General features: G+C 41.7%; 1 protein-coding gene across 1 annotated transcript; it reads left to right on the top strand.

The window, feature by feature from the left end:
* The first annotated feature begins 1,106 nt into the window (after positions 1-1,106).
* On the top strand, positions 1,107-11,593 carry mmp17b (matrix metallopeptidase 17b). Its single transcript, XM_034883263.1, has 11 exons — positions 1,107-1,435; positions 2,333-2,465; positions 3,047-3,194; positions 3,349-3,457; positions 3,660-3,837; positions 4,019-4,195; positions 6,283-6,376; positions 7,207-7,280; positions 7,453-7,602; positions 7,932-8,195; positions 9,559-11,593. Exons 1-11 carry the CDS (start codon positions 1,310-1,312, stop codon positions 9,906-9,908), a joined length of 1,803 nt encoding a protein of 600 aa, XP_034739154.1. The 5' UTR covers positions 1,107-1,309; the 3' UTR covers positions 9,909-11,593.
* The last annotated feature ends 209 nt before the right edge of the window (positions 11,594-11,802 follow it).

Here is an 11,802-nt window from a genome sequence, read left to right as displayed (position 1 = left end):
TGAAATGGTGTACCCTCTAACTTAATTAAATGAAGCGTCCGACACACACTCACATGCATGTCCTGTGCAGCAGTGTGCGTTGCCCTCCCCTCCGTGTTTTATGGTCATTGCTGTCCATCTTCTGATTGCATCTGGTATATTGTCCACCCAGTGGGAATACATTATGGATGTTTCCCGTCAGCTTCATTCACTCACTACTTTAACTCATTCATGCTGTCGTGACATTGGCGCGTTAGGTATAATGTATGCACAAAAAGCCAGGGCAGGTAGAAAGCATCAGTTATTGAACACACTAGAGATAAGAACCTGGTGAAAAGTGCATCCTCTGGATTTGCATGTGTGAGGGGAGCAAGTCCAGAGAGTATTTGGGTGAAAACACAATTTCAGACAGATTTTGGGCTCGATAATTTGTACGTGTAAAGTCATACGAGATGTGCTCTCATACAACTGTTATCACTGGTAACGCTGTCCCTACCCATGGGGGCTGGACGTTGATGCGGAAGCTGAGGCACATCCTCCGACCCCCGTCCCAGCACTGTTAGTACCATGTTGGCTCAAACAACTGAAATTAGAGGTGAGAGCCATGTGCAGAGCATATTAGATAATTCATCAGACTCTTAGAGTCCCCTTAATGTTGCAGTTAGTCTGGATCAATGGGAGTACATTTTCAGGATAATTGCTTTTACTTCCGCCAGCTGTCCATCCCCTTCTGCTTTCTGTGGGCTTCCGTTTTTAAACTCTGTTCTCTTCCTGAAACTATTTAGCAGAGGCACCATACCTGTGTCCCGGACTTTAGCAAGACCCAAGGTCCAAGACGGGGGTGATTGTTTTAACAAAATGCAAAGCTTACAGAGGTTTTTTTCTTCCATCCCAGAACGCATCTGTGGTTCCAGACCTTACTTCACAGCGCTGTGGAGATAAAGTTGGGAGTGTGAAACGAGGTCTAAGTTTACTCATTTATAGTGTTCCGGATCATTCCGGCCCACTTCAACTCCTGATAATGAATTAACAACGTATCATTATAATGTGAAAACAATGGGAAGGCTGCATGAGCTTCATACTCTGACTGCAACTTTAGAGTTTGGTTCACTCTCACTGCTCTCAGCCTACTGTACACCACATGCGCAGCACCAAACAGCAGACTTTAGATTATGTTATTTTCACTACTGTAAATCCTCTGTAAAAATGTTCCATTCTATCTTATTTTTTTAATTTCACTCCAGGGATGGAAAATCCTCCAATGGATTTACAAACGGCTTTGAAGATTTCTCTCAAGTAAATATTTTTAGCAAAAAAATATGCAGCCAAGATGAAGAAGTGGATTGTTTTTCTGTGGTTGAGCAACGGATGGATGCAGACTGCTGCTGCTGATACAACCCCCACACCCTCCTCTGCACCAGTGACACCCACTGAAGATGAGGGCACCCACCTGGTGGTAAAAGAGACCACATGAATATGTATGGGGGGCAAGGAAGGCAATTGGGAATGTGAATCAGTGTCTGCATATCTGATTGTGAGCTTATTATTTACTGCATATCAAGTCATTTGGAGGAGACATGCCTAAACGCATGTTTGCTAATTAGCAATATCAGCAGCAACAAGAGTGGTGGGTGACTACTTGGCACAAAGCCATTTTGTAGGACCTTAAATCTGGATTTTGACTTTGGGTCCTAGTTAGTTCAGCTCACCTGATGGTGTTACACCTGATTTGTGCATCCTGGATCTAAAAGGGCTCCAGTCAAACAAGCAAAATGAAATCTAACCCTCAGTCCTATAATACAGTTTCCTTTGAGGAGGTTACTGTATGACTTAGTTTTTGTTAACTATTTTAGAAAGATGTTTACTCAACTGTCTAATTATTGCTGTTGAACTGTGTTACATTATACAGAAAGGCGTTTCTATTGTTTAGTCCGTCCCATTAATATCAAGGCATTGTTTGTCAAATACAATGGGTCAAGGTGAACAACAATGCAGAAAGCCATGTACCATGTTTGCCCAAAATGCACTTGATTTCTTTGCTTAATGGGGTTAGGAAGAAATGTAGTGGCTGTCTTGACTGCTATGTGTTCACTGGTTCCGGTGCCTTCCTTGCCTATTCTGGAAGTCACATGGAGGAAGCCAGGCAATAATGATCCAGTGTGTGCTGTACACATTAATTTGCTTTGAGTTACCAGGTGAGTTAAATACAATCATAAAGAGGCACATAGGTTCAATTTGAAAATTTTGGGTTTGCTGTGAACAGGTTGTATACACTTTCAATGTACAGTATGTTTCCTTAGGGTTACCAGATGACAATGCATGTGGATGACTACTTGCTCTTCTCTACTCACAGGATTGGTTGATGAAGTATGGCTACCTTCCACCCTCAGACCCTTCCACTGGTCAGCTGCAGGCCTGGACAGCTGTCACTAACGCTGTCAGGGCCATGCAGAGGTTTGCAGGCCTTAATGACACGGGAGTCATAGGTAAGGAGAACAGAGGGTGGCTGTGGGAACCTGTATGCTTTACTTTAAAGGGGACATGTCATGAAAGAGTACATTTGTAAGTGCTTAAATACATTAGTGTACCTGGAAAGTTTACTGACCCACAAACTGAAATAAGACAACCCGGTCAGCTTCTTTGTGAAAACATGATTCAACCAGCCAATCAGATTCAGCTCTCCTTCATCTGTCACATCCAGGCTCATTAGATACACCACCCCTCATCTGAGTAGCTCCACCCACGGCGTGACAACTGCCTTTGCTAAGGCGCAACATATATTTCTCACAAGCCAATCAGAGGAGACTTTGACAGACAGAGCTTTTTGGGAGGGGGGGTTAAAGAGACAGTTGCTAAAATGGACCGTTTCAGACAGAAGGTCGATATAGATAAATTCAGATTGATAATATGTTAAAGCATTAAAGCATGTTCACATGTTGTAGCATAAATATGATCTTGAAAATGAGCATGATATGTCTCCCTTAAGGTCCAACTGCTACTCTTTCTTGAATCTGGTGTTGTATCAGTGACTCTCTCCTCTGGTTCACTTGTGCTTTGTTGTTTTCAGATCAGGAGACAATGGCGTTGATGAACAGTCCACGCTGCTCTCTACCTGACGAGCCAACCAAATCACCAGCCGACCAAGAAGGGAGAGACATGAGGAGAAGTAGGAGAAGGGCTATCTCCATGTGGACACGTAGGAACATTAACTGGAGGTTGGATAAGATTCATTTCTTGCAATGCATACCTGATAATAATCAAATTAGGACAAATATGAGAAGTTTCTTTTTTCAATTAAGATAGTGAACTTTGTTTTATACATTTCTTTGTGTCTCTTTTCCACACCTAAACACTCTGTTACATTCTTAGGTTGAGTTCATACCCCTCCTCTTCTCATCTGTCCCGGGAAACCATTCGCTCCCTGGTATTTTATGCTTTAAGAGTATGGGCAGATCCAACACCCCTGGAGTTCCACGAGGTTGGTACATTAGTCTGATGCTGCATTAATGATATACAGGAAAGATGGTTGAGATGAGTTTTCTTCAGGGCTGGCAGAACTCCATGTCAGGACAGAAACTGGGCCTAGCTATCCATGCCCAGCCTACTGCTGCTGTTTTCCCAAAACTGCCCTGAGAGGCCTAATCACCATCAAGTGTCCTTCTATTGCCCTCTGTCTTCAGGTGGGCAGCCCAGAGACAGCTGACCTACAGGTAGACTTTCACCATGGTTACCACGGAGATGGATATCCTTTTGATGGGGCAGGCGGTGCAGTCGGCCATGCTTTCTTCCCATCAGACCATGCACGGGCAGGAGGAGTCCATTTGGATGCAGAGGAGGAGTGGGCCTTCAGACAGCCAGGTGGAACAGTCTTAACAAAAAAAACTTCTGCACTTTTAATATCCTTACATCTAAATTGCACAGTGTCATCCAGGCCTCATACATTTATGCTCCCCAAAAAAGTAGACTACTCCAATCCCTACGCCATCTAATCAGCTCATCGTGCACTTTATCTATCCCCCCCCCCTCCCTTCCTTTACAGCATCTGAGGGCACTGACCTGTTCACAGTGCTGGTCCATGAGTTTGGCCATGCACTGGGCCTTGCTCACTCCTCAGCTCGCCACTCAGTGATGAGGCCGTACTACCAGGGTCCTGCTGGAGACCCTCTCCACTACCGCCTGGGCCCTCAGGATCTGGAGCACATCACCCAGCTCTATGGTAAGGCTCCTTGGAGGACATTTACATGAAGGATCCCACCCAACCTTCACACAAATTGTCCCTCTCTCACTTAGTTAGAAGTCTGTGCAGCCTCACCGCCAGAACATTAGCCAAGGCTGTAGTGCAGCTTATTCCCAGAGGCTGGGAAGCTTATGAACTCACCAACTTCCACACTTGTTGATTAATGATGCCCTATTCTTTTAACTGGGCGGCTGTGGCTCAGTGGTAGAGCAGTGGCCTGCCAATCGTAAGGTTGGGGTTTAATCCCTCGCCCTGCAGTCCCATGTCGACATGTCCTTGGGCAGGACATTGAACCCTGAGTTGCCCCCGATGGCGTACCATGTGTGTGAGTGTTTATCTGATGAGAAGGTGCCACCTTGTACGGCAGCCTCGGCCACAGTGTACAGATTTGTGTAAATAGTTCCTGTACTATGTAAAAGCACTTTGAGTGACTGCTGAGACTAGAAAAGCGCTTTATGAAAACAGTCCATTTACTTCTCTGCTGATCCATTTTATTTATTATAGGTTTTTACATTTAGAATAGTTTTATGTTATTTTGGCTAAGCCACTTAGTTATTTATTGTGTAAGCTGCTGAATCTGAGTAAGCGTTTTTGTATATTCATGTTTTTAACATGTGACAAAAAAAGATCAGAATCAGAAATAGTCCATCTCACAGCTGCGTTTAAAACATCAGAATGTCCACTATAAGAATTTAGGGGGCAAACATCTTTTCTGATCCCATGATTAATTAATGAATAATTCTGACCCTGGTTGGCACAGGAGAGCGCATATATCACATGAACTAAACCACAGCATGACAACATCAGAGAAATAAGACATAATGACTTTATTATTGTGTCTTCAGTAAAAAGGGCCACACAATGCATAAAACTAGATTTGTAATGGATAACTGAGGACAGCTGTGAACCAGTTGCTTGGACTGACTGCTAATGTGTTATGGAGGAAGTACAGACAGCCATGTATTGTTAAGAATGAAAAGAAAAAGAAATTCTCTGTGTTGAAATGTGAGACTGCATTGTTGTTAAAAAGAATGGTTCTTGAATCATTTTGACTTTGCATAACGTCATCCAGCAGCTGCTTTTTGTAATCAAATTCATCATCCTTCTTGGGTTTAGGGCTGCTGTGGCAGGAGCTTCTACCTCAGTTACTTTTCTTTACGAAAGCTGACATGGTGACACCATGAGGTTGACTTGTGTTGTTTTCAGTAGAGTGCCTCGACAATGGACCCTGAAGACTGAAACAGATATCCATGGTGCCTAGATGAATCCTAGTAACTTTTCTTCTACAGTAGCACCACCAACATGTCAAACTTATATCCGTAGAAATATCTCTATATCCAAACGGATTGGAATGAAATTTTGAACAAACGTTCATGGTTCTCTGATGATGTATCTTATTTATTGGTGGAAAAACAGATTCTCGAATGGGTGCATTCAAGTTACCTTCCAAGTTTTGACATTTGTTTTTGGAAAATAATGCATCACTTTCTCCATGACACTCTGTTATGGTACACATTCAACAGCTAGTCTTGCCCACCCCACAACACTTCTCTCCAATGTAGTAGCAGTCATCATGTTTAAGATTTACAAAATGAATTTAAAGTAATTGCATTTAATTAAATTTGATTATAATTAAATCAACAAAGCATCATCAGCAATCAGCATGTTGGCATTGTCTTTATGAGCATGTTATCATACATGTCTGTAACATTCATGTAGGCTTTCCGAGTCCAGTATTGTGACCAAGTTGTAAGATTTCTAATAACTTGGTCACTATTCTGTTGTCAAACACATAGCCTGTATGAGATTACTTTATGTCTGATTATACTGGAGATGATTACCTACAACATCAGAATCTGACCCTTTTTAATCCGTTGATCACTACAAGACAGTTTAGGATATTTGGAGAAATTATGAAACAATTATCGGAAAAAAGAAAGTGGCGTGTGGTCGCTACTACAAACACTTGTTCTGTATCTGTTCTACCTGCATAAGTATTACTTTGGCATCACTGTATCTGGCTTTTTATTGCTATTGGGTTTGCGTTGATTTGATTTTTGGTTTAGGTAAGAGGAATCAGCTGCTGGCCAGTGACGCTCCTCGCCTCGCCCCAGAGCCTGAGCGGCGCCACAGAGGCCACCACCATGATCACACATATGGGTATGATTTACAATATAAAATAGATTAAGATAGATTTCTAGCTTAGATTTGTTTCACCCGCAAAATGTGTTTACAGCTCTACAACCTGCATTAGAGGTGTCATCTATTTTGTGATTTAGTCTTAGTTCTGAAATGAAAAGTTTTTTATATTTGGTCAAACTTATCCTTGTAATTTTTTGTTGATTTGGTTGACATAAATATGTTTTGTAGTAAAGTTTTAGTCAAGACCAGAAGTGAGCGTTCAATCAAACAGCTTTCAGATAAAGAAACTGAAATTAGCCACAAAATGACACAAACAATGAGCAAAATGGTTGTACAATGATGAACGTCTGGTCTTATTTTATGTTTTCAACCACTGTTGCAGATACGAAACATGTTGTGATTTAAACCAATATGATTTAACAACAAAGACCTCGAGATGACTTGAACATACATGTTACATGTTATACATGGTGTCTTTACAGTCGTCCTGTAGCAATGTATTAGACTATTAAATGCATAACTGTATTCATTGTTGCACACACAACACAAGCGAGTATGACACAGCTGTCCAAAACTAATTTAAAATGCTACGTTTTTTAATAACCAGTAAATGTGAAAACCACATTTAGTGTGCATGCTTTAGCATAGCATGTCTAACACTCCCAACAAACTTGTCTGAAGCAAGAGGTATATCCGTTTTGTCAACATGTCGTCTTTGTCAGGAAACCCATTTGAAACAAGGAAATGATCATCGCATGAGCAAGCATTGACTTAAAGTTTGTCATTTGATTGTATCCTTTGGAATTATTTTCTTCACGTAGGTCTCACTGTGTGTTTTCTCCATTCAGCCCCTTCATAGATCGCTGTAACATCAGTTTTGATGCTGTGGCAAGAATCCGTGGGGAAACTTTCTTCTTCAAAGGTCTGAATACGCCACAAACTCATTGGCATGTCAAATTAGAAAAAAACACATTGATAAGTAGTTTGTGAATGTGAAAGATGCATGGCACGGGTTAGCTGATTCTTGTCCCCTTAGAATCTCCATTCCTTTGCATCTCCTCCATTCTGTCGTCTTGTGCTTGTTGTACCCCCAGGTCGGACGATGTGGCGAGTCAATGGTGGGGGCTTGGTGTCGGGTCACGGGGCTTCAGTCAGAAGGCTGTGGAGGGGTCTACCTGCTGACCTGCCTCGACTTCACGCTGTGTTTGAGAGACAGTCCGACCATGCCATCATCTTTATCAGTGGTATACTCAAATTATGTTAATATAGTAATATTACTTCCTTTTTTACATCATATCCCAAAAGGGTTTCCTTTTCCTCAGAGGCATGCTCAAAAAAGAATGAATAAATCGATGAGCTAGTAACTGAGTCTATTCTTAAGAGACAAAGACAACAAACACCATAAATTACATTCACTCAACACAAAAGAAATGATACAGCAAAACGGTGTCCTCATTGACAGCTGCTTGCTATCCAGTGTTTGACTCAATATATTTTCCAATAACGTAATATCATTGGCTGTGTGAATCAGCCAACTGAGCATCTGACCTCTCTAGGTTGTGTCCTGCTGCAGGTTCCCACTTCTGGCTGTTCAGGGATCTATCCCTGCAGGAGGGCTACCCTCAGCCCCTGTCCGCCCTCAGGATGGTCGGGGGCCTAGATGGAGCAGACGAGGACAAGAACGAGGAGGCAGTAGCAGGGAGATGGGGCCTGGTCTGGGACACAGAGCAGGGCCCTGTGTGGGGGAAGATGGGACACGCCGAGGACGAGAAGCATGAAGACAAGTGGACTCAGCTGCTCAGAGAGGGGGTCAGTGGCATCACCACAGACAGCGATGGTGAGGACAACAGTCATGTTGTGTGTCACCTTACACATTCCATTCCAAATGAGACATCATTGTGTTGGTTTCACTTGTACAAGAGTTTAGTTCATGGATTTAGAAGTTCATTAGGTCAGGGTGAGTTCAGGTTCAGGACAGGGACTTTGGTTAAATGGGCAAAACTCAAAATACTGAAGAAGTAGTGGGCTTGGGTTGCCTGTGCACGGCTCTCACAGACCGCTCCCCAATAAATGGTCACGGCCCTTGGCGTCTGAAACTCACGTGCACGCGTAGAAGGACAAGCACTCAAAATAAAGATCAAAGGCGCTCGGCTGACAATAAACATAGAGAGAGAGTGACTTTACTTTGACTCAAATTCACATACACCATTCAAGGGTGTGTTCTACTGTAATGTTGAAAAATCATTGCCTGGACTGATGTCTTGATGTTTACAGGCATTACTGCTGTAAACAAACAAAACTGATAATTTGGCTTGCACTGCCAACTAGTGGTGACAACAAGGATCTTTTTATTTAAACAGCATGTGTTTCTTTTTATTTTAAGTTTGATATGCTTTACTTGGGGTTAAGTCATTGTGATCAACATGCAGAGAAGCTCTTCTCGGCTTTACGGAGATTCATAGTGTGTTTAGCAAGGCAGCTAAAATATGTCTGATACAGTTCTTTTCTCTTCAAGTTATTTAGTTATTATTATTTTATTCCAAATGAATCTTTATCATACAGATCCAAATCGTAATCCTGGAACAAGATGAATCTGCAGCTCATGTTTTATTTGCTCAGGAAGATCTGTCTAGCCCTTCTGCCCCTCCAGTCAGGCCTTCGGGTCAACCTGTGGAGCCTTTGTGCTCTACACAAAATACGTGATGACATCATTTTTGGGTCGCGCACCTCGCCAGAGACACTTCAGCAGGCATAAACATAGCTTTTGCACCATAATGTGGAACTTTCTGTTGAGGTACTATTTTCAAAATTCTAAAGGTAACAGAGATGTTAAAGCTCAGCATCAAAGCTCATCTCTGCACGCTGTAGTCTTGTTGCTGTCACATTTGTCCGTCACTCTGCGCTACGTCGCATCTCGTTGCTCTGATTGGTTGTAGGTTTATCCAATCATGTTCAGACGCAATTTGGTTAACGACTGTTAAAAATAAAAATTGAAAATTGAAAATGAACTGAGGGGGTCCAGACTAACACGCAATTGGGATTTGGTCTGGCAGTGTCAGGTTAGCTCAGAACGAAAGGGAGGAAGAGGCTGGAAAAACAAGCAATCACTTTGGATCTGTTATCACTGTTACACAAAATAAAAATATTTCTTGGCTGCAAAACATTCAAAAGTTGTGAAAACTTATGTCCCTCTTTTCCAGGCTCTGTCTATCTCTTTAAAGGAGACTCATACTGGAAGTTCACGTTTCCAGGCTCTACACTGCAGGAAGGATACCCCCGATCCTCCACTGCAGACTGGCTGGACTGCCCCGACTCCTCCTCATCCTCACCTGTGGTGGACAACCTATCCATGTCTTTGTCCGAGAAGAAAGAGAAGGAGGAAGAAGGAGGAAGGAAAACGGACAGACATAGAAATCTACATAATGCCGTCCAGGACAGAGGTTCACACATCTGGACACAGTGCATGTGCCATAACGGAGCTCTTGGTGGAAGGACGACAGTGTCTTTTACTGCCTTGCTGCTGGTTACATGGACATTGTTGGCTATCTAAAGCTGCCCAGGACTGTGGAAGTCAGCTCTCTCTTGTGAGACACAAACATTCACCATGTGGGTCAGGTTAGGGTTAGGGTTAGTTAGGCAGATAAGAGAAACTACAAACACTCACCATGAGAAGAGAAGATCGAGCCACTCTCATCTGTGTGTTCAGGGTTTAGGGTTCAGCATTAGCCTAGCTTAGCATAAAGGCTGAAAGCAGGGGGAAAGCGCTAGCCTGGAAATTTGTAATTGTAGTTACGTCAACAGTTCATCCATCCCCCTGCACTTGTGTACCGCTGCCAGACACGGCCGGTGAGTAAGCTTGACCTTTCTGCCATGACCGTAGGAGGTGGACACGTCTCTGTCATGACTAGACTCCCAGCTGTTTGCCAAGGCAAAGCTCCAACTTATTGACAACAACACTACAAAACCACCAATAGATGTTTTTAAATTTATCTGTGTGTATGGGTGATCTAAACAAGGTACGATGTGTTTATATTTTTAACATAACCAAGTTAGCTGTTCCCAGGTTAACCATGGAGGTCATGGTTAATCTGGGAACAGCTAACCTACTCCTTAAGAGTAGTAAATAAATAGAATATATCCTCATTATTGTATTTTTGAAAGCTTAAAGCATATAGGAGCACATACTGCTGCAAGTGGACCAGCAGACCTTTGTGAAAGGGAAAAAGAAGAATTTATGGATCCTGAATTCAATGACTTGAGTGTTTTCATCCTTAAGAAATTGCTCATCTTATTGGTTAAAAGTGCATACAAAGATGCTTTTGTCATCAGAGGTTCTTAAAATAAAGATAGTATTGCTTTCTGCTATGCTGCACATTTAGCTTTGGGACTTTTTGATCACGAGAGATGTCCCTGTCAACCTCTTCTGATACAAAGTTAGACCACATGGTTATGATCGTAATGACATTTCTATTACATTTCAAATGGAGTGCTTCAAACTTCTTAAAAAAAGAGTTCTTAAGCCACTCTTTGTGATGCATAAAGATGTGAGAAATCATATGAATATAGCATCTGCTTTGTTGTCTTGATTTAAATGGTTGTAACATAGAGTTAGCTTATCATACAGTATCTATATGATAGTATCTATATATATATATACAGAGAGCGAGAGAGAGAGAGAGAAAGAGAGAGAGAGATTATAAAAATGTTTTTTTTTGTGAAAATGTATTTCCATAAAATGTCAATCCATTATCAAATGTAGTAACATCAGCTCCAGAACCATTTTGGAGATCACTTTAGACAAATTCAACATTTTCAATTCAATCGAACAAAACATAACAAAGTAAAAGAAAATAATTGATTCCTGGTCACACAAAATCTAACCAATCTAGCCAATCTGCCAAGTGTAGTGGCTTTACACAACATAATTCCAGTTAGAGAATGCAGTAGTAAGTGGTGAAATTTATATTTTAAAAATAACCCTTGAAGCAATTACTACCAAAACAGCCTGAACAAGGTTGGAATACGCATATGAATTCATCAGATGTTATCTACATACCTACACTGTTTAACCTAAGTTGCACCCTATGCACAGTTTCACTATGTTTCACCGTCAACAGTTGTTGTTAACTAAGAAGGTAAAACCTTTTGTCTGTGCTGCATTTTCTGCATGCACTTTCAATTCCCTTTGTATCATGCACTTGCTTCACTCTTAAAACAGCGCAATAAAGCCTAAAATGTTTGTTGTCTTTTTGATTTTGGCTAATTAATCATCTGTGTATTCAGCATGTTTCGGGTTGATGCTATCCTTCTATTATTGACAGGCCATGTGGTATTCATGCTGTAATTCTTGGTTTTTAGGTCGTTCTGTTTCTTGTTTGACAGAAACTGGCCAATTTGAGACATTGAGCTATAAAAATAAAATTGAATTGGCATGATACTGTCAC

This window comes from Etheostoma cragini, chromosome 10, assembly GCF_013103735.1.
Source record: "Etheostoma cragini isolate CJK2018 chromosome 10, CSU_Ecrag_1.0, whole genome shotgun sequence".
NCBI lineage: Eukaryota > Metazoa > Chordata > Actinopteri > Perciformes > Percidae > Etheostoma > Etheostoma cragini.
The sequence above is the reverse complement of the archived record's forward strand: the minus strand, read 5'-3'. Positions and strand labels throughout refer to the sequence as shown.

Coding starts and splice junctions, on each gene's coding strand:
- mmp17b (XM_034883263.1), top strand. CDS start 1,310: ATGAAGAAGTGGATTGTTTTTCTGTGGTTGAGCAACGGATGGATGCAG. Junction 1,436..2,332: donor ATGAGGGCACCCACCTGGTG/GTAAAAGAGACC, acceptor CTCTACTCACAG/GATTGGTTGATGAAGTATGG. Junction 3,458..3,659: donor CACCCCTGGAGTTCCACGAG/GTTGGTACATTA, acceptor CTCTGTCTTCAG/GTGGGCAGCCCAGAGACAGC.